Source organism: Conger conger, chromosome 6, assembly GCF_963514075.1.
Source record: "Conger conger chromosome 6, fConCon1.1, whole genome shotgun sequence".
Classification (NCBI taxonomy): domain Eukaryota; kingdom Metazoa; phylum Chordata; class Actinopteri; order Anguilliformes; family Congridae; genus Conger; species Conger conger.
This window is the reverse complement of record NC_083765.1, coordinates 11,630,464-11,653,508: the sequence shown is the minus strand read 5'-3', so window position 1 is coordinate 11,653,508 and position 23,045 is coordinate 11,630,464. Positions and strand designations below refer to the sequence as shown.

General features: G+C 43.6%; 2 protein-coding genes across 2 annotated transcripts in view; one reads left to right on the top strand and one right to left on the bottom strand.

Annotated features, from left to right (window-relative positions):
* pkd1l2a (polycystic kidney disease 1 like 2a) overlaps nucleotides 1–17,814 on the top strand; it is a 35,998-nt gene extending 18,184 nt beyond the window's left edge. Inside the window, exons 14-39 of the mRNA XM_061245231.1 lie at nucleotides 1,671–1,808; nucleotides 2,000–2,155; nucleotides 2,335–2,459; nucleotides 2,848–2,965; nucleotides 3,386–3,517; nucleotides 4,051–4,276; nucleotides 4,623–4,813; nucleotides 5,677–5,907; nucleotides 6,228–6,329; nucleotides 6,552–6,730; nucleotides 6,890–7,036; nucleotides 7,321–7,520; nucleotides 7,663–7,898; nucleotides 8,033–8,249; nucleotides 8,764–9,215; nucleotides 9,713–9,804; nucleotides 10,190–10,335; nucleotides 10,837–11,022; nucleotides 11,527–11,854; nucleotides 12,300–12,433; nucleotides 14,468–14,595; nucleotides 14,794–14,954; nucleotides 15,330–15,540; nucleotides 16,018–16,119; nucleotides 16,219–16,350; nucleotides 17,554–17,814. Of these exons, the coding sequence (XP_061101215.1) occupies nucleotides 1,671–1,808; nucleotides 2,000–2,155; nucleotides 2,335–2,459; nucleotides 2,848–2,965; nucleotides 3,386–3,517; nucleotides 4,051–4,276; nucleotides 4,623–4,813; nucleotides 5,677–5,907; nucleotides 6,228–6,329; nucleotides 6,552–6,730; nucleotides 6,890–7,036; nucleotides 7,321–7,520; nucleotides 7,663–7,898; nucleotides 8,033–8,249; nucleotides 8,764–9,215; nucleotides 9,713–9,804; nucleotides 10,190–10,335; nucleotides 10,837–11,022; nucleotides 11,527–11,854; nucleotides 12,300–12,433; nucleotides 14,468–14,595; nucleotides 14,794–14,954; nucleotides 15,330–15,540; nucleotides 16,018–16,119; nucleotides 16,219–16,350; nucleotides 17,554–17,706 (4,623 nt within the window). The 3' untranslated portion in view covers nucleotides 17,707–17,814. The remainder of the gene's footprint in view (nucleotides 1–1,670; nucleotides 1,809–1,999; nucleotides 2,156–2,334; nucleotides 2,460–2,847; nucleotides 2,966–3,385; nucleotides 3,518–4,050; nucleotides 4,277–4,622; nucleotides 4,814–5,676; nucleotides 5,908–6,227; nucleotides 6,330–6,551; nucleotides 6,731–6,889; nucleotides 7,037–7,320; nucleotides 7,521–7,662; nucleotides 7,899–8,032; nucleotides 8,250–8,763; nucleotides 9,216–9,712; nucleotides 9,805–10,189; nucleotides 10,336–10,836; nucleotides 11,023–11,526; nucleotides 11,855–12,299; nucleotides 12,434–14,467; nucleotides 14,596–14,793; nucleotides 14,955–15,329; nucleotides 15,541–16,017; nucleotides 16,120–16,218; nucleotides 16,351–17,553) is intronic.
* A 607-nt stretch (nucleotides 17,815–18,421) lies between these two features.
* LOC133131322 (26S proteasome non-ATPase regulatory subunit 7) lies at nucleotides 18,422–22,551 on the bottom strand. The gene is made up of 7 exons (XM_061246625.1): nucleotides 22,381–22,551; nucleotides 21,361–21,452; nucleotides 20,939–21,031; nucleotides 20,712–20,809; nucleotides 20,520–20,600; nucleotides 20,124–20,215; nucleotides 18,422–19,179 (listed from the first exon to the last, which is right to left on the bottom strand). The coding sequence occupies exons 1-7, from the start codon at nucleotides 22,452–22,454 to the stop codon at nucleotides 18,729–18,731; spliced, it is 981 nt and encodes a 326-aa protein (XP_061102609.1). The 5' UTR covers nucleotides 22,455–22,551; the 3' UTR covers nucleotides 18,422–18,728.
* Nucleotides 22,552–23,045: the final 494 nt, after the last annotated feature.

Here is a 23,045-nt window from a genome sequence, read left to right as displayed (position 1 = left end):
TATACAGTATGTGTGTGTGTGTGTCTGCGTATGTATTGGTGTGTATGCTTGTGTGTGTGTGTGTGTGTGTGGAGGTCGGTATGGGAGGTCAGTCTGTATGATGGTGCAGGAATGCAGGTGTATGTGGTTGTGGGTGAAGGCTAGAGGAATGATTGAATCTAAAATATACAATACAATAATCTCATAATGATTAATCAAGTAACCAATAGCTGCTGCCATAGAATGTTTTGCATTGGAGTTATTATAGTGAGCGTGGTAGCACTCACATATGTTTGCGTTGGTTGGGTCTTCCATTCAAAATAGCAAATTGTGAACCTCAATATCTCACTAGTTTCAAAACCAATGCCATTTTGCAGGTCTATTTCAATGGCAATGGGCTTGCCAACTACTGGTATAGCTATGTTGTGCCATTTCTATGTCAAAACATTTTTGGACAAAAATAACTCAATTTAAATCCAACAGATCCCGACACAAGACCACTCATTCTGTCAGAAATTCAGAAATATATGTACTTTTAATAATTTCATTACATTTTATTACACTTGAATTCGATTTCTATGATTAATTGTCCTTCGACTTAACATGTTGAGACAATGCTGACATGAATGGGCAACGTTATTTTGTGACGGTAATCAAATGACATTACATAGCTAGCACAGGGACAGTAGACGCAGTCTGTCACAATTTGTGAAAACGTGTTGGATAAAGCCAGAGAGACCAAAAACAGACCAGCTTGGTCAGTGGACATAAACAGCTATGTTAGTTATCCACCTCACTAGCTAGCTGACTGGATGATATGAGATCTTTCTCATTACATATGACATGAGAGAATGTACATATATTCAGTTTGTGCAGAACAACACTTTTTCATTCATACCCAATTATTTGCTTAACATTAACTTAACATTAACACTAACAACATATTATTATTTTGATAAATTCGACAGATACAAGGTAAATTGTATATACATTCCATACATACAACATTATAATGTTTATTCCCTCAGTGAGAATCAGTGATTTCTGGGTGACACTATCATTGAGTGACTGTGAATGCACAGTAGTTTGCCACAACTGAACACTTCGACGCAGCCCGGGCGGGGGATCGAACCAGCAACCCTCCGACTGCCAGACGACTGCTCTTACTTCCTTGAGCCATGTCGCCCCGTCACGTCGTCCCGTCGCCCCGTCACGAGGCACAAGGACAGTTGGAGCGGTGTCTCAAGTGACCCCTCACTTGATAGTAGATATGTGGTTCCAAATTGGACACATAGGCATGATTTGGAAAAGTGCAAAATAAGTATATTGCCTCAACCTTTAATATGCAAAATTGCCCATACATTGTGCAGTAATCTAGGATTATGAATTGTGTGATGAGCACATTTTGTTTGACGTACAGACATTATACATGGCTATAGTAGTTGTCAGAGATCTGTGCTGATACACCTTGATGGAGAGCTGGCTGTTAGCATGAGGGCTGATCAATTTAATATCCTGTCTTTTGAGGTTTTCAGCAAATACAAACATTTTAAAACATCTTTTTTTGTGATTGATAAATTTAGATGTATGGGTGGATATGTGCAGAACAGTATGTTTCTAAGTAATCCTGCATACATTTACAAAGGCTTCATTGCAGTGGTGTGTGATGATTGGCATGTGTTCTTCTGAAGATGCGGGAGGAGATGTTGGCCAACATGTCCGCAGTGCTGCAGAGTGACCCCAGTAGTGATGGTGTGGAAGTGGTGGCTACTGCTGCGGCCTTGGAAGGACTCACTTATCAGGCTGATGAGCTGACAGCATCCGCTCAGGTAGAGGGGACAGATTAAGCTCAGTGATGATGTGGCATTGTGTGATATGTAGTCTCAGTGACAATGGCCGTTCAAATTGGGACAAAGATTTTAAAAAAATAAACAGGGGGATGAAGTATGTTCGAAGAGATTAATTATATTTGAATTATTCAAGCTGTGTCCATGTGATCACTTCTGTGGTTCTCCTCCAGGTCCAGGCCAGCACACTGCTGTCCAACCTCAGCCATGTCCTGATATCCATTAACAGTAACAACAAGGAGGAGGCAGAGCATGTGAAACAGGCAGCGGGGCCCATCGTCATGTCAGCCAGCCATATCTTCACATCGACCTCCAATTCAAGCAATAAGGTGCTTTACTGCTGTAGGGCCGGGTGTTACTGCTGTAGGGCCGGGCGACAATCAGCACAGCCCTTCCACACAGTGCTTCTCCAAAACTTTCACTGTATTTTTTTTTTAGTAAAGCTTATGGACACATTTTAAGTAAAGCTTAAAGGAAGGGGAATAGTTCCTCTCTCTTCCTCTCTTAGCGGGAGATCTCCAGTTTGCTGCTGAACACCATGGACAATGTGCAGTCCGCCCTTCTGGCTGGAAAGGGCGCCGATCAAGAGCCCATCGTCTACACCTCCCCAAAGATCACTGTTTACGTCAACAGGTCAGAGAACCCCCCTCTTCCCTAAATTATGGGTTACAACAAAAGGTGCCGTAGGGTTTGCAATTATACTTTTTCAAACTACCTAAATATAAACAAATGTATTGGACAGAGCTCCCATAATTCTTACAGTCGCAGTTTTTCCCTCTTTAACCAAGGACACACCATGTCCAAACAGAAAATTAAACCTTTGTCATTTATTTGTATTTTCTGCCATTTCTTCATTAGTGAGACATTATCATTTGGATTATGGGCATTTGGTTTAGGATGCCCTTATATCCGCCATAAGTACAGAAAAAAGCTACTTTGACTGGCACGCAGTGGCCAGCAGCTGAGAGGGGAGTGGAGACCCAGAGAAAAACGGGCTGGTGTTTTTGATGCTGTCGTTCAGGATGGAGCCAGGCCAGCTCCAGATGCAGCCCTTCAGTGTGCAGAACAGAAGCAGTGTCAGCTTCGCCTTCCCACCCCTGGAGGAAGAGCTGTTCTCTGGCGAACCTGTGGATGTGCGGGTGGGTAGGGCTTCACTGCGAGTGTGTGTGTGTGTGTGTCAGTGTCTGTACATTTGAGTTTGTGTTTGAGCAGCTTGTTTGAAGCATTCTGAAAAATCATCTCAAACCATTGGTGAGTTTATGTCTGATGTCTGAGGGGTGGCCTGTAGCGTAGTGGTTAAGGTAAATGACTGGGACACTCAAGGTCGGTGGTCCTTATCCTGGTGTAGCCACAATAAGATCCACACAGCTGTTGGGCCCTTGAGCATGGCCCTTAACCCTGCATTGCTCCAGGGGAGGATTGTCTCCTGCTTAATCTAATCAACTGTACGTCGCTCTGGATAAGAGTGTCTGCCAAAATGCCAATAATGTAATGTAACGTAAATGTCCCGATTCCCTGCTCGCGTCCGATCACTTATCTCTCCTGTTACTGATCCTCAGATGATGAGCTTGGGGACAAACCCCTTCTCCTGGAATGAGGAGGATCCCATCAGTGGGACGGTGGGATCACTTTCCCTCACCAGAAATGATGGCTCTGTCATTCCTGTGCAGAATCTGGACAAGGAAATCGAGGTCAGAGCACATTGTATATGGCCTAGTATTCATATATTTATTGGGGTGGTTGACTTTTCCTTTTTTACAATGTAATGGATCATAATAATTGGTATTATGATAAGGAGGTGGGGGCAGCAAGGAGAGAGTTTGATTGATTCATTGATATTATTTGACATATATGAAAATGTGTATAGTGTTACTAACCTTTAGGCAACCACCATACTCACTCACTGAGCAGTTTATTAGGTAGACCTGTACACCAGCTTGTTAATGCAAATATTTAATCAGCCAATCATGTGACAGCAAGGTTCAGCTGTTTTTCAGACCAAATGCCAGAATAGGGAAGAAATGTGTTCTAACCATGGAATGATTGTTGGTACCAGACTGGGTGGTTTGAGTATCTCAGAAATTGCTTTTCACACAGAACAGTCCCAAGAGTTTGCTGAGAATTGTGTGAAAAACAAAAAAACATCCAGTGAGCAGCAGTTCTGCGGGCAGAAACAAAACTTGTACTTCATATTTTACCACTCTGGTGTGTCTGACTTTCCCAGATCCTCTTGCCACGGCCCGAGGCGCCACAGGTAAACAGCACAGTCCTGGACCTGGGCAACTTCAGCACGGTGGCCATCAATGTGACTGCACCCAATGTCTCCCTGGTGCTCCGGCTGGACCCCTCTGAGAACATCACCCTGCACCTGCTCTTAGGCTTCCAGGACTACCCAAACGACACGCACTATGAGGCCCAGTCACAGCTGCCCCACCCAGATGCCCCGCCAGGTGATGTAGCTTCCTGTGCAGAGCAAGCAAAACAGCGGCAGGTTTATCGAGCAAGGACTTCTGTTCATTATTGAGTTTTATCCTGCTAAGTGTCATTGCTATACGCAGCGAAGTACTATATAAAAAAGCAGTTTACATTATGATTATGCTGATTGCTGATTATGATGGTAATGATGCCGATTGACAGTAGTAATAGTAGTATAGTGAGAAGTAGTTAGTAGCCTAATACGAGGAAGGAGGCAAAGACTATAATTATATCAATAAGTGATAACAACGCTACAATAATATTTGCATTATAATGAATGTACTTGTCATTAATTGTGTGAGTGAATGTTTGAATGTGCAGAGGAGCAGTACATATGGGTACTGGGTCCACAGTACCTGTCAGCGGGACTTGGAGAGTACTTTCTCCTGGTGAGACCCGTCGTGCATGGAGGGGTGAACTCCACCAACGCCAGCGTGTCTGTCACCTCCTTCGCTGCTCAGTGCATGTACTGGGACGAGACCGAAGCACGCTGGAACGACCACGGATGCAGGGTAAATGCTACACGCAGGGCCGTCGCTAGGGGAGTGAATGGTGGTGATGATTATTGGGGCACACAGCCCCAGAATTCCTTGCTAAACCTCTGACTAAACGTGAACACGGATCCTTCCTCATTGTTACTCTGTGCACCCTCGGCTGCATTAGTACCTTTGCACACAAACATTGCACACCTGTGCCATTTTACATATTGTTAAAAGAAAATGCAGCTAAGCCCAACCCTATGTTTTACAGCCCCTGCATTTGTCAATGTGCTGGTTGTTGTAAATCAAATCATGTAATTTAAATACACTCACTGAGCACTTTATGCACACCTACTTATTCATGCGATTGTCTAATCAGCCAATCGTGTGGCAGCGCCATGGGATTGTTGGTCCCAAACAAGGTGGTTAGAGTATCTCAGAAACTGCTGATCTCTGAGGAGTTTCACACACAACAGTCTCTAGATTTTGCAGAGTATAATAAAATCTAGTGAGCAGCAGTTCTGCGGGAAAAAACACGTTGTTAATGAGAAAGGTCAGAGGAGAAGAGCCAGACCGGTCAAAGCTGAGAGGAAGGTGACAGTAACACAAATAACCACGCATTACAACAATGGTATGCAGAAGAGCATCTCTGAACACAACATGTCAAACCTCTAAGTGGATAGGCTACAAAAGCAGACCGCACCAATACGTCTGAAAACAAAGTCTAATAAATACCTAATAAAGTGCTCACTGAGTGTATGTTAAAAATCCACATAAGAAGTTATCAAAACGTTATCTACTTATTTGCAAAGACTGTTATCTCTTTGTGCCATGTAATGGCAGGGACCGCCTGCTGTGAAATGTTTGGGCTCCACTGGCTTGTGTCCCCCGCTCAGGTCGGCCCCCTCACCACGGCAGCGGTCACTCAGTGCCTGTGCAACCACCTGACCTTTTTCGGGAGCTCCTTCTTCGTCATGCCCAACAAGGTGGACGTGTCGCGCACGGCCGAGCTCTTCGCCACCTTCTCCGACAACCCGGTGGTGGTCTGCTTCGTGGGCTCCATCGTCCTGGCCTACCTGCTGGTGGTGGTGTGGGCCCGCAGGAAGGACATCCAAGACACTGCCAAGGTCTCAGAATTGGTCACCTCCCAACCAATTTCAATACCAGTACATACGTATCTGTAGCATGTGTGTGTGTGTGTGTGTGTAACCATTTAGTTCTTGTCTCTGTAAGGTCACCTTTGAATGTAACTTTGAATAAGTACAGAACCTCTAACCATAATGTTGAATGAGGGAAAAAAAGCCCATATGTACAGCAGGGAAAAATTGACAAATTGTCACATCTACCACTCTCACAGATAAGATAAGATAAGGATTTAGTCAGTTTGTACACTGATGTCAGCAGTGCGTTTGGTTAGTGAACTCTGACCTCTGTGGCCGCTCTGCAGGTGAAGGTCACCGTGCTTCAGGATAACGACCCCCTGGCTCAGTACCGCTACATGCTGAGCATCAGCACAGGGCATCGGCGCGGGGCATCTACCTCCGCACAGGTAAGCTGACACCTCACCACATGCGGAGTGCCCAAAATTCACCTCTGAAATAAGAGCCAGGGGTTTGCTAGATGGCGTATGCACGGATAACCCCTGGGGGCGAGTATTGAATCCTGTGTCATGCTGGTTTATTGGTTCATCTCCTCGGTTTATTGTACAGCAGTGGCTCCCTTGCTCTTCCTCTCTGACTGGTATCTGTTGCTCACCGGCTCCTCTCCGCAGGTCACTGTCACTCTGATGGGCTCGGAGGGGGAGAGTGAGCCACACCACCTCACTGACCCGGACAAGCCGGTCTTTGGGAGGGGAGACATGGACATGTTCCTGGTGACCACGCCCTTCTCGCTGGGGGAGCTGCGTAGCATCAGGCTGTGGCATGACAACTCAGGGAGCCACCCAGCCTGGTGAGGGGGGCCGGGAGGGAGGTGGCACCAGACTCCTCATCAGTGACCATATTTTTGTTGACGCTCTTCACAAAACAAGTGACTTTTAGAGTGCAGTAAATTTATGTTGATGCAATGTCCATCTAGAGGGTCACAACTTGATAAGACTTTCGCCAACAGGTATGTAGACAAAGTGATGGTGCAAGACCTTGAGACAGGAGAGAGGTGGTACTTCCTGTGCAGCTCCTGGCTGGCTGTAGATATGGATGATTTCATCCTGGACAAAGTCTTCCCTGTAGCCTCAGATATGGAGCTGAAGAGGTTCAGGTGGGTTTTTGTCTGGAAATGGCCAAAGAGGAGATACATAATTTGCAATAATAAGCCAAAAAAAAAACTCGCTTTTTGTGTAATGTTCCTACATTTTCTTCCTATTTTGGATGTGATTTGTTCTGAATTTGCTGTCGTAAAATGTTTTGTTGTAAAGTACAGCTTGCTTCTTCATATTCATGGAGGAGCTCATCATTGGGCTATTTTGGAAGAGTTGCCATCTTGGTTGTTATTTGCTCTGCTCACAGTTGATACAATCGTTACGTACTTCCGTCCTCTCGCAGTAATCTGTTCTTCATGAAGACAGCTAAGGACCTCCGTGACGGCCACATCTGGTTCTCTGTGATCAGCCGTCCCCCCAACAGCAATTTCACCCGCGTGCAGCGAGTCTCGTGCTGCTTCTCCTTGCTGCTCTGCACCATGCTGACCAGCATCATGTTCTACGGTGTCCCCACCGATCCAGCAGAACAGAAGATGGACCTGGGTATGTTTCTCTCCATTGTTTTTCACTTTTTTGCCACTAAATGAATCATTATTAATATTATTATTAATAATAATAATAATAATAATAATAATAATAATAATAACAGTGTTTTATTTATGTAACACCTCTCTCCCTCCCTCAGGTCAGATTGAGTTCACCTGGCAGCAGGTGATGATTGGCATCCAGAGCTCCATAATAATGTTTCCTATAAACCTTCTCATTGTGAGCATCTTCCGGAACACCAGACCCCGAGAGAGGAAGCCGAAGAAGCCCAAATCGGAGTCGGGCAAGCAGGGAAAGACTGGTCGTGTGTCCCCATCTGAGCCTCCTTCTCCACAGAGCGGCCATAGGGACATCACCCCTGATGCCATCATCAAGGTAAACCATCCTGGTCACCGTGCTCAGGCCTTCGCTTGTAATGATGCGCTCCATGGCTCCTGTGCAGAACATGCCTGCCATCCCTGAAGGGTGGTGCATCATCAGTTAAAGATTTACTTGTGAAATTGTCTCAGGACATCAAGAGGATAGCACAGTCACTCTCCAAGACCATGAAGAGTCCCATCCCAAAGCTGGAGGCGGAATTTGGCCGGACGGCCGATATCAACGCCCTGCTGTCGCTGGTGGAGGAAATCATCAGGCAGCATAACCGGGCCGGCGAAGAGTTCTACAGCGACAGCAGCAAGAAAGAAGGATCTCTGGTGCTCACCCTGGGAGCAGTCAACCTGCAAGGTCCGGCACCTCCACTCCGCTGCCACTCCAACCAGGGCAAGAATTTTAACAGTCTGCCCAACAACATTGCAGCAACATTTCGGTGATATTATGATTGAGTATGGAAAAGTTGTTTGGCTGATACGCGGTTGCAATAGTGATATCAAACATTAATAATGGATTGTATACACTCAGCGAGCGTTAGACTTATTTTTTTAGACTTATTGGTCTTCTACTTCTGTAGGTTTTTGATGCATTGTGTGTTCAGAGATGCTCTTCTGCATACCACTGTTGCAATGCTTTGCGTTACTGTCACCTTCATTCATTTAGTTGCTGCCACATGATCGGCCGATTAAATATTTGCATTCACAAGCTGGTGTACAGGTCTACCTAATAAAGTGATCACTGAGTGTATATCAATTGTATATGTGACTAAAGCAGGGAGCTTTTGAAGCTATTATGCATATAATGTATAATGTGCAAATATGTACACCATTACAGTAAGGTGATATCAGCATTACTGTGACTTTGGCAGAAAGCAGCCCTGGCGAGAGGCCCGACTCAGCGGGGGGAAACGGCCAGCGGCGGAGCGACTACAACCACTACCTGTACCGGCAGCTACTGCATGTGGAGAAGGAGCTGGAGCTGCTGGGCCCCGCCCGCTTCCCGGACCCCGACAGCCACGCCCGGGCGGTGCAGCAGGTCCAGCACATGAAGGGCCTGCTGAATTCCCACCTCTCGTCCTCCGGCTCCACCTCCGGGGACCCGCCCGAAGATGCCGGTACCGGTGGCGGAAAGTGCTGCAAAGGCGGCCTGCCCTGGTGGTTCGTGTTCGTGGGCTGGCTGCTGGTGGCGGCGACCAGTGGAGTTTCGGCCTACTTCACCATGATCTACGGGCTGACCTACGGGCTGGAGCGCTCGGTCAGCTGGCTCGTCTCCATGGTTGTGTCCTTCTTTGAGAGCATCTTCATCACCCAGCCGCTCAAGGTGTTGTCCCAATTCCGCTCGCAACCTTCTCCCGATGTCTCAGGCAGGGTCCAGTGCAACGTATTTAAGAACTTAAATTGTTATCGCAATGCACATGAGTGCAATGGGTCAGGCAGGGCAAAGGTAAAGTGTGTGTCTTCATGCTTTGCATGACCATCCATCATGATGAAAACTCAAATTTCTAAATTGCTCAAATTGCTCTTCTAGTGCAGAAATAGTGATCAGCATTGTGCTGATCTGTGAACCCAATGACAAACCTTTGACAAAATCAAATGACAAATCCAATTTCAGTTTGAGGCACTTGGCTTCATTGCCTGCAAAGCAGGTCAACTTTCAAGAATATTGATGGAGTCTCTTCAAATCGCATGTTCAATATTTCTTACACAAGGCCGGGGCACCAACTGTTGTGTGTGATGTACAGTCCAGTGGGAAGCATTCAGTCTCATTATTTCAGTGTGAGTTTGGTGCTGATGTAGTTATTGGATTTCACTCTGTAGGTCCTGGGATTTGCTGCTTTCTTTGCGCTGGTTCTGAAAAAAGTTGATCAGGATGACTATGGGGATGTTCCCATTGAAGAAAACTCAGGTAATCCTCTATCAAAAGATTTTCAAAAAGCAGCTTGTGAGGATTGTGTGATCCTTGAACATCCAATATGTATTCCAAGCATGAGGTGAATGAGGGTTAACCCAAGCTCCCACATATTAAGATATTTTAGTATTGACATGTGTATTCCTGCATATTTGTGTACATGTATGTCATTCTCTTGCCTAAGACCCTCTCGAAAAGTCTTTATGGTTAGTTTTTTCTTGAGGAGAAATTCAATACAAATAAAATTTAAGTGTAGGCCTGTGGTGAAAAGTGTTTGAATATCGCATGCCTACGTCAGTCACCACCACTTCGAAATGCATGTCTTCAAGAGGTCAGACTGGTTTTTTGTATTCCTGCTGTAAAAATGATCTCACCCCTCCCCAATCCCCTGATGACCCAGACGCAGTGCTGGGTGCCCGGCGGGACAGTACCTGTAGCTTCTACCAGCCCCCTCCCCCCACTGACATCGAGAAGATGAGGAGCAACATGATCAAGGAGCAGAAAGTGTTTGCACTCATCAGAGAGATCCTGAGTAAGACTGCTCTGCCATATTTACATTCTCAACAGTTGAGATAACTGATGAAGGTGAATCTGTGCCAAAATACACTGTCAAAAAAATTGTACCTATAAAATTGTTCACTTTACCCTTTTAGATTAGTATTCTAAGGTACAAATATGAGCCAGTGACTGTACCCGTTTTTCTGACAGTGTATTAACTGTACCTATAAAATTGTTCACTTTACCCTTTTAGGTTAGTATTCTAAGGTACAAATATGAGCCAGTGACTGTACCCGTTTTTCTGACAGTGTATTAACATGATAGCCTGAGCACAACTATAATAGTATAAAGCAAATCAGTTCTAGTCTCGGCTGCATTTCCCAAAGCATTTTTAATGCTTTGTATTATCGGGAAACGTGGCCCTGTTTTCTGAGTGCCATGCTTCATTTTCTTCCTGCTTTGTTTTGTCCTATTAGCAGCTTAACGCATTCATCCATATTTTAACCTATTTCTTGTGATCCCTTCTGTGTTCTAGCATACATGGGGTTCCTGTGGATGCTGCTCCTTGTGGCTTACGGTCAGCGGGACCCCAACGCCTACTTCCTGACCCGACACATTCAGCAGAGCTTCAGTAGTGGGATCTCCGACACCCTGAGCTATAAAGACGTCTTCACTTGGGCCAACACCACCCTGCTCAGTAGCCTCTATGGAGAGTACCCAGGTAACAGCCTTTTCCATCTAAATCCAACATGCAGTCTGCAGACTTTGAGGGCAGCCTGTAGCCTAGTGGCTAAATTACATGAACGGGACCCGGAAGGTTGGTGGTTCAAGCCCCGTTGTAGCTATGATAAGATCCGCTTAGATGTTGGACCCTTGAGCAAGGCCCTTAACCGTGCATTTCAACTGGAAGTCGCTTTGGATAAAAAGCTTCAGCTAAATAACTGCTGTGTATCTGCTGTGCTCCTCCCTCACTCCTTACTCTCAATGTGGCTTTAGCTAAGCTAAGGTTAAATAAAAATTCAATAAAATATAATGAAATGAAATCCCTGATGAGTATTAAGAAGAGGTGGAGCTGGTGTTTGCCCAATGTATGTTACATTGAACTGATTACAGAATAATACCAAGATCATTTAGATGTTACAATAGATGCTACTGGACAGAGCCGTGTGTGCTTTTTGCTGGTGTGTAAATGTGCCACGGTCTTTGAGGTTCTCTTCTTTCACAGGATTTATCACAGACGGGAACAACAAGCTGGTGGGCAGCGCACGCATTCGGCAAGTGCGGGTGCAGAGGGGGTCCTGCACTATCGCCCGCTCCATGCGTCACTCCATCCCCGACTGCCACGCCCCGTACTCCTGGGAGGTGGAGGACATGGACTTGTACGAACCGGGCTGGAACCACTCTGGCGACAGCAACGCCTCGCACTCCGTCAGCCCCTGGCAGTACCAGAGCCAGGGCCAACTCCGAGCCCCGCCCAAATGGGGCAATGTGGTTCTGTACAGAGGCGGGGGCTTCGTCGCTGACCTTGGGGCGGACATCGAGGGCGCCAGGAGGTGAGCCAGCCACAAGTCAACAGCGCAGAATATTGCTGGTGAACCCAAAATATGGATGGAAAAAATAACCACTATCGATTACAAGAGTCCTGTTTCATACCACTGTAGCACACCAATCTGAATCTTCTCTGTTGTCAGAAGATTTGTGCTGATTGAATCCAGGGAACAACTGTGATGCTATTGCTGTGAGATGCCTCTGGATTCAGCCAGACACTGAAGGAAAAAGACACACATTGTATCACTCGCATATGTTTGACTGAGCAGGGAAACAATGGCTTCTAGCTTGCACTCATGACAATGGCACATTTTCATTTGATTTATTCATTTAAGTAACAGCCTTACATGCTGACAAGGTTCACAATTTGCTGAACCCATATCCTCAGTATATTTAGCTGTAAAGTAAGATTTTGTCTTTGTTTGGAACATTAACTCCCCCTGCTGGCAGGGTCCTTCAGTACCTGTTTGACAACACTTGGATGGATGTGTACACGCGGGCAGTCTTCGTGGAGTTCACAGTCTACAATGCCAACATCAATCTCTTCTGCATCGTCACCCTAATGATGGAGACCACGGCTGTGGGTGAGGAGCACCTCTAGCTGCATACCTTATGGAAATTCCTATTTTTCCTCCTGAGAGACATGTCCAGTTCAGGCACCACAGAGCATGTATAAATCTCCATAGTATTTCTCAGGGAGGGAGGGTTTCAGTCAGCTGGATATCTCATGCCTCGCTGCTCAGTTAGCAACCAGGTGCAACCTACCAGGACAGCAATTGCATAGTTGAGTCGGTGGGTTTTAGCATGAGACATGGAGCGGTGCATACAGTGGGGCAAAAAAGTATTTAGTCAGCCACCAATTGTGCAAGTTCTCCCACTTAAAAAGATTAGAGAGGCCTGTAATTTTCATCATAGGTACACTTCAACTATGAGAGACAGAATGGCGGGAAAGAATCCAGGAAATCACATTGTAGGATTTTTAATGAATTAATTGGTAAATTCCTCGGGAAAATAAGTATTTGGTCACCTACAAACAAGCAAGATTTCTGGCTCTCACAGACCTGTAACTTCTTCTTGAAGAGGCTCCTCTGTCCTCCACTCGTTACCTGTATTAATGGCACCTGTTTGAACTCGTTATCAGTATAAAAGACACCTGTCCACAACCTCAAACAGTCACACTCCAAACTCCACTATGGCCAAGACCAAAGAGCTGTCAAAGGACACCAGAAACAAAATTGTCGACCTGCACCAGGCTGGGAAGCCTGAATCTGCAATAGGTAAGCAGCTTGGTGTGAAGAAATCAACTGTGGGAGCAATTATTAGAAAATGGAAGACATACAAGACCACTGATAAGCTCTCTCGATCTGGGGCTCCACGCAAGATCTCACCCCGTGGGGTCAAAATGATCACAAGAACGGTGAGCAAAAATCCCAGAACCACACGGGGGGACCTAGTGAATGACCTACAGAGAGCTGGGACCAAAGTAACAAAGGCTACCATCAGTAACACACTACGCCGCCAGGGACTCAAATCCTGCAGTGCCAGACGTGTCCCTCTGCTTAAGCCAGTACATGTCCAGGCCCGTCTGAAGTTTGCTAGAGAGCATTTGGATGATCCAGAAGAGGATTGGGAGAATGTCATATGGTCAGATGAAACCAAAATAGAACTTTTTGGTAAAAACTCAACTTGTCGTGTTTGGAGGAGAAAGAATGCTGAGTTGCATCCAAAGAACACCATACCTACTGTGAAGCATGGGGGTGGAAACATCATGCTTTGGGGCTGTTTTTCTGCAAAGGGACCAGGACGACTGATCCGTGTAAAGGAAAGAATGAATGGGGCCATGTATCGTGAGATTTTGAGTGAAAACCTCCTTCCATCAGCAAGGGCATTGAAGATGAAACGTGGCTGGGTCTTTCAGCATGACAATGATCCCAAACACACCGCCCGGGCAACGAAGGAGTGGCTTCGTAAGAAGCATTTCAAGGTCCTGGAGTGGCCTAGCCAGTCTCCAGATCTCAACCCCATAGAAAATCTTTGGAGGGAGTTGCCCAGCGACAGCCCCAAAACATCACTGCTCTAGAGGAGATCTGCATGGAGAAATGGGCCAAAATACCAGCAACAGTGTGTGAAAACCTTGTGAAGACTTACAGAAAACGTTTGACCTCTGTCATTGCCAACAAAGGGTATATAACAAAGTATTGAGATGAACTTTTGTTATTGACCAAATACTTATTTTCCACCATAATTTGCAAATAAATTCTTTAAAAATCAGACAATGTGTGTAAATGTCTCTCATAGTTGAGGTATACCTATGATGAAAATTACAGGCCTCTCATCTTTTTAAGTGGGAGAACTTGCACAATTGGTGGCTGACTAAATACTTTTTTGCCCCACTGTACATATCAGAACATATGGTATACTTGCTTCTATGTGCCCCCCCGTTATAAGGACAATTTTGTGATGGGGCCAAGAATTCCAGCTGGAAATTGCACATTGAGGAGAAAAATGAGGAATAAAAAAAACATTCAATACAAAATAAAAACACAGTGTAATGGAACTTCTTCATTTTAATCAGAACAAACTTGATGACTGTAATGTACTGTCTCTGTATATCCCAGGGGCCTTCCAGTACAATTCTCAGCTCCAGACCGTGCGTCTCTACCAGTCAACTGGAGGCCTACACATTTTCGTCATGGCCTCGGAGGCCATATACTTCCTCTTCATCCTCTACTATATGTTTGTTCAGGTCAGTCTCTGTCTCTTAGACATATTTCTGTTCTCTAGAATGTTCTGCACAGCAGTTAATTTAACCCAGTGCGATGTAATGCCTGTGTACCTTTGTCCCAGCTGTATACTTATTCAACCACCTGGTTCCACGTTGTTCTCAACTGAATAATTTCACAGTGCAACACTGAATGAGGTTTCCTCCTGGCCAATGTCACAGGGGAAGCTAATGAAGCAGCAAAAGTGGGCATACTTCCGGGTCAAATGGAACCTTCTGGAGTTGGCCATTATAATCCTGAGCTGGAGTGCGCTGTCAGTCTTCATCAAGAGGACGCTGCTAGGAAACCGCGATATGGAGTACTACCAGGACCACCAGCAACAGTGAGTGGAACTTGACTGCTGTTCTTCACCAATGCTGGTCAGTTCGTACACTTGGGAATCTCCTATAAGCTATTATGAATGTTGCATAATTGGGTCACAGCAATGCTCTACACCTGCTTTAACAATCGCACAGGACAGCTTAATAAGTCAGTCCCCCTCTGCACCTTGGTTATTGTGAGGTTAACACTCAGGTGCAAGAAGGCTGCAGTCTTATCAGATGTTTCCCAACCCCTTCATAGCACTTTGAGATGCTCGATATGTAAACTATCAAATCTAAAGTACAACCCAACATTATGAATTAGTACATCTGGCAATACCTGTGTGATTCCTCTGGCATGCTTTTATCTTTTGCTCTGTGTGATCTGTCTGTGGCAGGTTTGCCAGCTTCTATGAGACAGCAGCTGCAGATGCTGTTCTGGGCTACCTTATTGCCTTCCTGGTGCTCCTGGCCACAGTCAAACTGTGGCACCTGCTGAGGCTCAACCCCAAACTGCACATGATCACCGCCACGCTGCAGAGGGCCTGGACCGACATCTCCGGCTTCATCATCGTCATGACCATCATGTTCCTGGCTTACTCCATTGCTGTGAGAACCACCCAGACCTGCCCATATTAGCAGAGGTTTCAATTAGACACGGCCTAAGAACCCCGGTTGTTTCCAGACCTGTGCCTAGAGCACTCAATTACTTGGTTGTAAATACGCCTTAGCTGCGAGGGTTGTTTCTATACGATAAGCTGATGCCATTAGCTTGGCTAAGCTGCCATTTGGCCTGGTCTACTCCATCCTTTTGAGAGCTCTTGGTATATACCTGTAAACGTTTCCCATTTTATGTGCGCAAAATTGTGATTTGACCCTCTGAAATTGCTTCGTCAAGGTCTATATAGGTTTCCCTACCCACTTGCTCTCCATGGTTATCATATGTTTTGCGTTGTTCTCTTTGACTTCCACTGGGTTTAAAATATGAAGTGGGAACAAAGTGTGCAACGATTATCAACTGTGTCAAAGAAGCTGGAGGTAGGCATGAGCCTGTTCCAATCTGTTTTTTCCTGTTCACTGCTGCAGTCAAATCTGATGTTTGGCTGGAAGCTGTATTCGTACAGGACCCTCATGGAAGCAGCTCAGACAATGGTCAGCTTGCAGTTAGGTATCTTCAACTACGAGGAAGTGAGTGCGACTAAGAACTATTCAACTCTGTTGAGAGTATCTCTAATTGTTTACCCATCGAAAGGAGGTTTATTGATGGTTGGATGCTTCCCTCACAAGGTTCTGGACTATAACCCTGTCCTGGGTGCATTCCTCATTGGCACCTGCATTGTCTTCATGACCTTTGTGGTGGTCAACCTCTTCATCTCTGTCATCCTGGTGGCGTTCAGTGAAGAACAACGGTACCACAAGGTATAAGTGGCAACCCCTCTATTGTAGGCTTGTCATGTGGCTTATCTGCTGATAACTAAATCTGCTGTTCATTTTATCTGTATGCATTTGTGACTATTCTGGGAATTCTGGCTGTGTGACTGTCTATAGCAATACATGAATTAACTCCTTAAATCTTGGCCCAGGATAGAGACAACCGTCTCTGACCAGTATGTGTAATGTAGTTGCAGACCCCCATCCATGTGTAAGACAATTCAGTATAACTTTACCTCATCAAAGAACTGACTACGTGCATGTTATTGAAGTGATGACTGGAAAGCATTTTAGCTAATGAAATTATGATTCCAACGATGTATAATTTGTTAGGCTTGCATATAACAACACAGCATTTTTTTTGCCTGCATAACAAAACTAGCATTTTCAATACGCACACAGAATCTGTTGCACTTTGGCAAAAATAGTTGTTGAGATTTTATGCCAGAAAACAAAGACGTTTTACTACAAAAAATGATAGAGGACTTCCTTTGGAGGAGTTCCAATAAATCTCTCAAAAACAGAAAATTTTTTCAGTGAGAAAAAGATATCCTACTTCCACTGTGTTTGAGCATCTGAAACTTTAATTTACCAATACTTAAGAGTAATTCTCAAAATGGTTCAAGAATAGTAGACATTTTATTTTGGGATACTTAAGGGATAAAGCAAGAATATTTATCTGCAGGTAAAATATTAGTTATGAAGTGAAAAATGAAACAACTATAAGTTCCATAACATATGCAAATGGAATTATGTAATGATTGTGTATTACTCAATGCAGTTTTCACAAAATATGCAAAATGACCTTATGTATGTCACAGAAGACCTCCAAAGCACATTCATACCTGAGCACCACTGTATAGCTGTATTTGGAATAACAAACCAACCTCTCAAAGCACACTCAGTCCTAAGCAAGTGAAATTGTACTTCCCTCTAGGGTCTTTCAGCTCACTTAGCCCTGGTTATGGGTACGCACTTTGTTGTACGTCGCTCTGGATAAGAGCGTCTGCCAAATACCAATAATGTAATGTAATGTAATGTAAGTCTAAGGATTGATGTTTTGGTCATTAGTACTGTAAAAGTGGCAGTTTTTTTTTTTTCCTTGTAAAGTCCATTATGAAAAATATTTTTCATTTGTAGTATCTATAAATACAGCCCTGAAATTTGCTATCTCTGTATTTCCCCCTGCAGCCCTCTGAAGAGGAGGAGATTGTGGACCTAATGCTCATGAAAATCTGCAGCCTCCTCGGAATCAAGTGTAAAAAGGAAGAGAAGGACGAAGGGAAGGAAAGTAAGGAAAACGACTGCATGGCCTCCGCAGGCAAAAGAGCCCCTGTGGATTAGCATTCTAGATGCATCTTCGCACATAAGTGTTGTACAATCTGTCTTGAGAGTGTTTTCATGAGCTGTGAAATTTGTGGCTCTCAGGTTCTCAAGTGTTTCCCTTTTAGGCTACCGTGTGATTAAAGTTTTGAATGCATACAAACATTTGTTTTCTATTGTGAGTCACATAAAACATTTTTTTTAACAGCTTTCATGATGTTAACAGAAAAAACTTGGCCAGAAAAGAACAATGCTTAAAACATGCTTCACGCACCATAAATATATTGAATAAAACTGTACCAAGATGTGACAGAAAAATTATAAATTGGGGAAGTGCACATAATGCAGAGGTACAGAATCCATGCAATACATGTTGAGCTCTGCTGTATTAGCATTTGCTGTTAATATTGTATCAAATTGTTGCTTCAGGTATAATGGTATTATGTTGAAAATGTAAAGGCTGCGACTTATCTTTTGTGCTCATGGTTACTTAAAATGATCTTGGTCAAAATCCCTTGTGCATATAGAGTACATCAATACATGTCCTGAAATGAGAATTTAAATCTTGAACTGCAACTGTGCACTGCCATTTCACTTATATTCTAATGAAAATACTCTGGATTTATCCATCTAAAAATGTATCCAGTTATGCACTTGTCTCTTTGTCACACATGTCATTTGCAGTTCATAGGTTTGTACACCATTACTGTATCTATTAAATAATGTGTACATGTACTTGGATTACAAATTATTTAATAATTTTACACCCTGAAAGATTAAATGCCATTTTCTGAGGAGGGGGGAGAAAAAAAAACAAAAAAAACAAAAGATAACATTTATTCCCTTTTAAGTCTCTTTTAATGAATACAGAAAACTTTGAGTCCTTATCAAAAAAGATAAATACAGTACCCATCCAATTCTGCATAACTTAACAGCTGGTGGGGACATTACAAATTCCAGCTACAAAATGAACAAAACAAACAAACGAAAAAACAGGAATGTTAATCCTCCAAGTTGGGTCAGGCATGGCTGTCCGCACGAGTTCATTTCTTGTCCTTCTTATCATCTTTTCTGCCTGCGGCATCTCCCTTCTCCTTCTCTTTCTCCTTGTCCTTTTCGTCTTTCTTCTCCTTCTTGCTGTCGTCCTTCTCCTGGCCCTCTTTCTTCTCCGCGTCGCGGTTGGCGATCTTGTTGTTGATGAGGTTGTGGAGGGCCACCACGGAGCGGATGAGGGACGCCAGGTACACCACCAGCATCTGGTCGTTGGTCTTGAGGTAGAAGGCCTTGATGAACTCCTGCAGGTTGACGTCGGGCAGCAGGTTGAAGACGTCCTGCAGCTGGTAGATGATCTGGTGGTTGATGGGCAGCTTGCCGGTGGCCACCTTCTCCAGGTAGCTCTTGATGTCCAGCAGCTTGGAGTTGAGCCCCTTCAGGCCGTGCACCTGGTTGGTGATGCGCTGTGACAGAGTGCCCACCGTCGTGTCCTTGATGTCTCTGCAGAAGGGCAGACGGGTCAGAGAGGTGGAAAGGTGGCACACAACACATTTTCACTTCATGTCAATTCAATTCAACCAATCAATACATTGCTTGTATTGGCACACAACAAGCTGGTGAAAATTTGGTTCAGTACAGCTGGAGAGCTCACATTTATGACATGACATTACATTTATAATGGAATCACATTACATATACACAGGCAGACAAGCATACAAGGCCAGTCAACAAGTAGAACAAAACAATAACAGTAATATGTGACACGAGTTAATACAATGCAGTAGTGCATGGATATGTTGTAGTGATGGGGATAGAGTCCAGATTTCTGTAGTGCAAATGTCTGTTGTACTGTACAGGTATGTATAGTTCAGTGTGAGTATGTCAACTGCACACAAAAGCAATATCACTTTCACTACATACTCCACATAATAATGTTTGGAATTAGCTTGCCAGTCAAGTTCAGGGACAGAGACAATGTGCTGTACGAGATACTGTCAACCAGTGAGATTGTAAACCAAGTCCTTACTCACTATGGTCCTTAGCACTTCCCATATCAGTTGTTTGGAAGAACAGGGGGTAGCCTACTGTCCTGGCCATGTTCCTGAAATGGCTCTCCCAGTCTGGCCATCTAATCATCCCTCAGTTTAAGGGACTTAAATCCCTTCCTCTCCAGCTCAGCTTATGTCTGGTGAACATTTCACAGCCAAACGACTGCCATGTATCACTCAAGTGTGTGCTACACAATCACAGTGGATGAGAAGGACAGTCTGCCTCTCCCCTCACTGAAAAGCTCATTCATTCATTCATTCCTTCATTCAGGCCAGTCAATTAAGAACTACACATTTGTTCCTGTAATGAGATGAGCCATTACATAAATTTAAAAAAAAAAACATTTTTTTTTAGAATTGTAAACTCACAACCATCACACAGCACAGAACAGTCACCTGAGTAAATGCTCCACACCAACTTCCTCCGCCTCCTCAGCCCCAATCTCGCTGGTCACATGTTCAAACGTCTTCGATGTGGGGGTGCCATCCTTGAGAAGAGCATTATTACGGTCATAGATTCTACTCATTGGCCATTTCATGAACCATGCGAATAAGTGTGCATTGTATTTGTATGCTGTGATATTTTACACAATGCTGCAAAACTGCATTTCTGATAGCCGGTTCAAAATGGCTCAACAATCAGATTTACTTTCTTGGAAAATTGTAATACTTTTGGTCAGTAATGCAATACTGACCAAAATTTTAATTGTAGGTCCAATGAATCAACAATAAAATAAAATTTTATTTCTCCGTATTTATAAAATCTTCAGACGTCAAGTAAGGGATACTTACATCATGAACTTCCTCTACAGAGATATAGGCTTCAGTGGGGAGACCAAGGTCCTTTGGCTTTACATCAATAATAACTAAAACCTGACAAACAGAAATACATATAATATTTTATCTCTCTAACGTAGCACAAACAATCTCAGGTTTGATTACATCCATTTGATTACATCTATAGAGAGACCTGAACTGACTTACTGAATTAGAGCAGTACTGCTTCATGAGTTCATTGATGGCAATATCATTCTTGTGTAGTTTTGGACCGGTATGGTACCAACCAACTATCCTTTCTCGGGCTAGTTTAGAAACAAACAAAAACAAAACTCAATTCAAATTTAAACTGATTAAAGTGTCATTATAAAGCAGCTGATACAAAAGAGGGGAACAATGATCGGAAAGGTGCTTCCAGCTATCAATGCCCTTACCATTGACCTTTTTAAACATGCTATACATATTCTCCAAGTAGTCATGATCGAGAAACCAAACTGAATCGTCCTTGTCATCCTCATCAAAAGGCACTGCAAAGACAATCACAGTTAGTTGCATCCACCAAGCCCAGCACTCGCAGTAAAAACTTAATAATGAATAATTATGTCCGTGTGAAAACATCAGCGTTATCTTATATCACTTTATATGTCTTCACCAGCTCTAACTTTTACATACATATTATGTTCAGCCCAAAATGAAAGGTTAGAGAGTTATGGGTGATTATAATCTTGAAATCTGATCTGCGGAATTTGCGGTTATTTGCATTACTCAGCGCGCTAAGACTGCATCTGCGCAGTATAACGGTAAAACAATACATGATGTCACAGGGACTCGTACTGCAAGTCATGGTTAGACTCACCTGCAAAACTGTTGGATACATCGAGAATTTTCTTTTGCCAGGAACCCAAAAGAACACCCACAACTCGCTTCTGGTTGCCAACTTTTCCTATTCTACACACAATAATAAAACGATAACATTATAGTTACACTTGCGAAAAAAACATGATATGTGCTTCTTGATGGTTCTGGGACGGCCGAGAATCAAAGTAAGTAAAGAGTAGCTAGATAGATAGATACTGACTGTAAACTGACATTTCTTGCTACTGGTCAGTTAGTTACCATCAATAGATTTTGGGGGATTTGGTTTGCGGATCTTTACTGAAGAACTGAGACCACTGTCCTGACTCCGTGCTGTCGCTAGCTAGCTAACGTTAACCATTTAACTAACGTCGCAAGCTAGTAGCTCATACTGTTAACTATCTAGCCCCTCAATTGCCTAAAGTTAACTTACCACGTCCATCAGGAATAATCACATTTTCTCGGGTAACGAAGTCAGCTAACTGAACAATTAGACCAACGTTAACTGAGCAATCTTCACATCTGACTCCCAGGTAAAGGGAGAGTAGAAATCCAACAGTTCTCGGCTCCTGACTGAGGAGCGTGACTGATGATCGCTGCTTTACATCTTGACTGGACTAACTTAGAAAGCACATAAGACCATTCACAGTAATTTACCATAGGTAACGGTGAAGCTAGCTGGCTAGCTATGTTAAATAACTAACGTTAGCTAGCAATTCTGGGTAAAAAGCAACAACGCACCAGCTAAAGTGTCTACCAATTTTAAAGGAATACACTATAGTATTATACATTATCGTTGTAGAAATCGCCAAAAGCTGTTATCAGGTACAAAGTCGTCATAATCACAAAACTAGGTGGCTAGGCTCCCCACGTTAGCTAACTAACGTTTGAGTGAATTCACATTTTGTTAACTGAGCTAGCATGGCACTAGCTTGAAAACGGACGGGGCCTGTAGTTCACAACAATGAATCCACAGTTTCACATAAATTTATAACTACTGCATTATATCAAACCAGGTCACCTGTTAAAATGATCCACCACACTCAGCAACACCAACGGATGGACAACAACCCTTTCCACAGCTAATTCCGGCATTTTCTTCTGTAAAATTAATTCTAAATGAATTAAACTAGCCGCCGAAACCTCACTGCGGACTGTCACTATTCCGCAATCCCATAATTCCCAGAGACACCGTACAAAGGTCACGTGCACGAAATACAAGCAGCAAATTCACAGCTCCGCAAATTCACTGATCTTGATATCATGTGGACACTTCATCCTGTTCACTGCGGGCCACAGAATGCCTAGGTACCTATGAGAACAAGCCAATCCACATAATTGAAAATCCATTAAATTCAAAGAGCCATGGATAAACAGCAGAGAAAATAGAATGTAACGGAGGCTTCTTATTAAAAAATGTAAATGCCTTGCTGCTTTTGCAGCCCCCTTCTTTATAGCTAGAGGCGGCTACAACAACAACAACAACAACAACAACAACAACAATAATAATAATAATAATAATAATAATAATAACGATGATGATGACAATGATTATCATGAATATTACGAATATAATAATAATAATAATAATAATAATAATAATAATAATAATTGTATTATTACAATTGTATAGATTTGTATGTCAGCAAATAATTTTCAGATACACATAGGGAACATAAATACAAT

Bases quoted from the DNA above. Each gene is read 5' to 3' on its own strand.
- LOC133131322 (XM_061246625.1), bottom strand. From the start codon at position 22,454: ATGCCGGAATTAGCTGTGGAAAGGGTTGTTGTCCATCCGTTGGTGTTG. The intron at 21,453-22,380 runs GTGACCTGGTTT...TATTGTGTGTAG, and splicing joins GTGGTGGATCATTTTAACAG to AATAGGAAAAGTTGGCAACC. The intron at 20,216-20,519 runs GTAAGTATCCCT...GCTCTTCTCAAG, and splicing joins CTGTAGAGGAAGTTCATGAT to GATGGCACCCCCACATCGAA.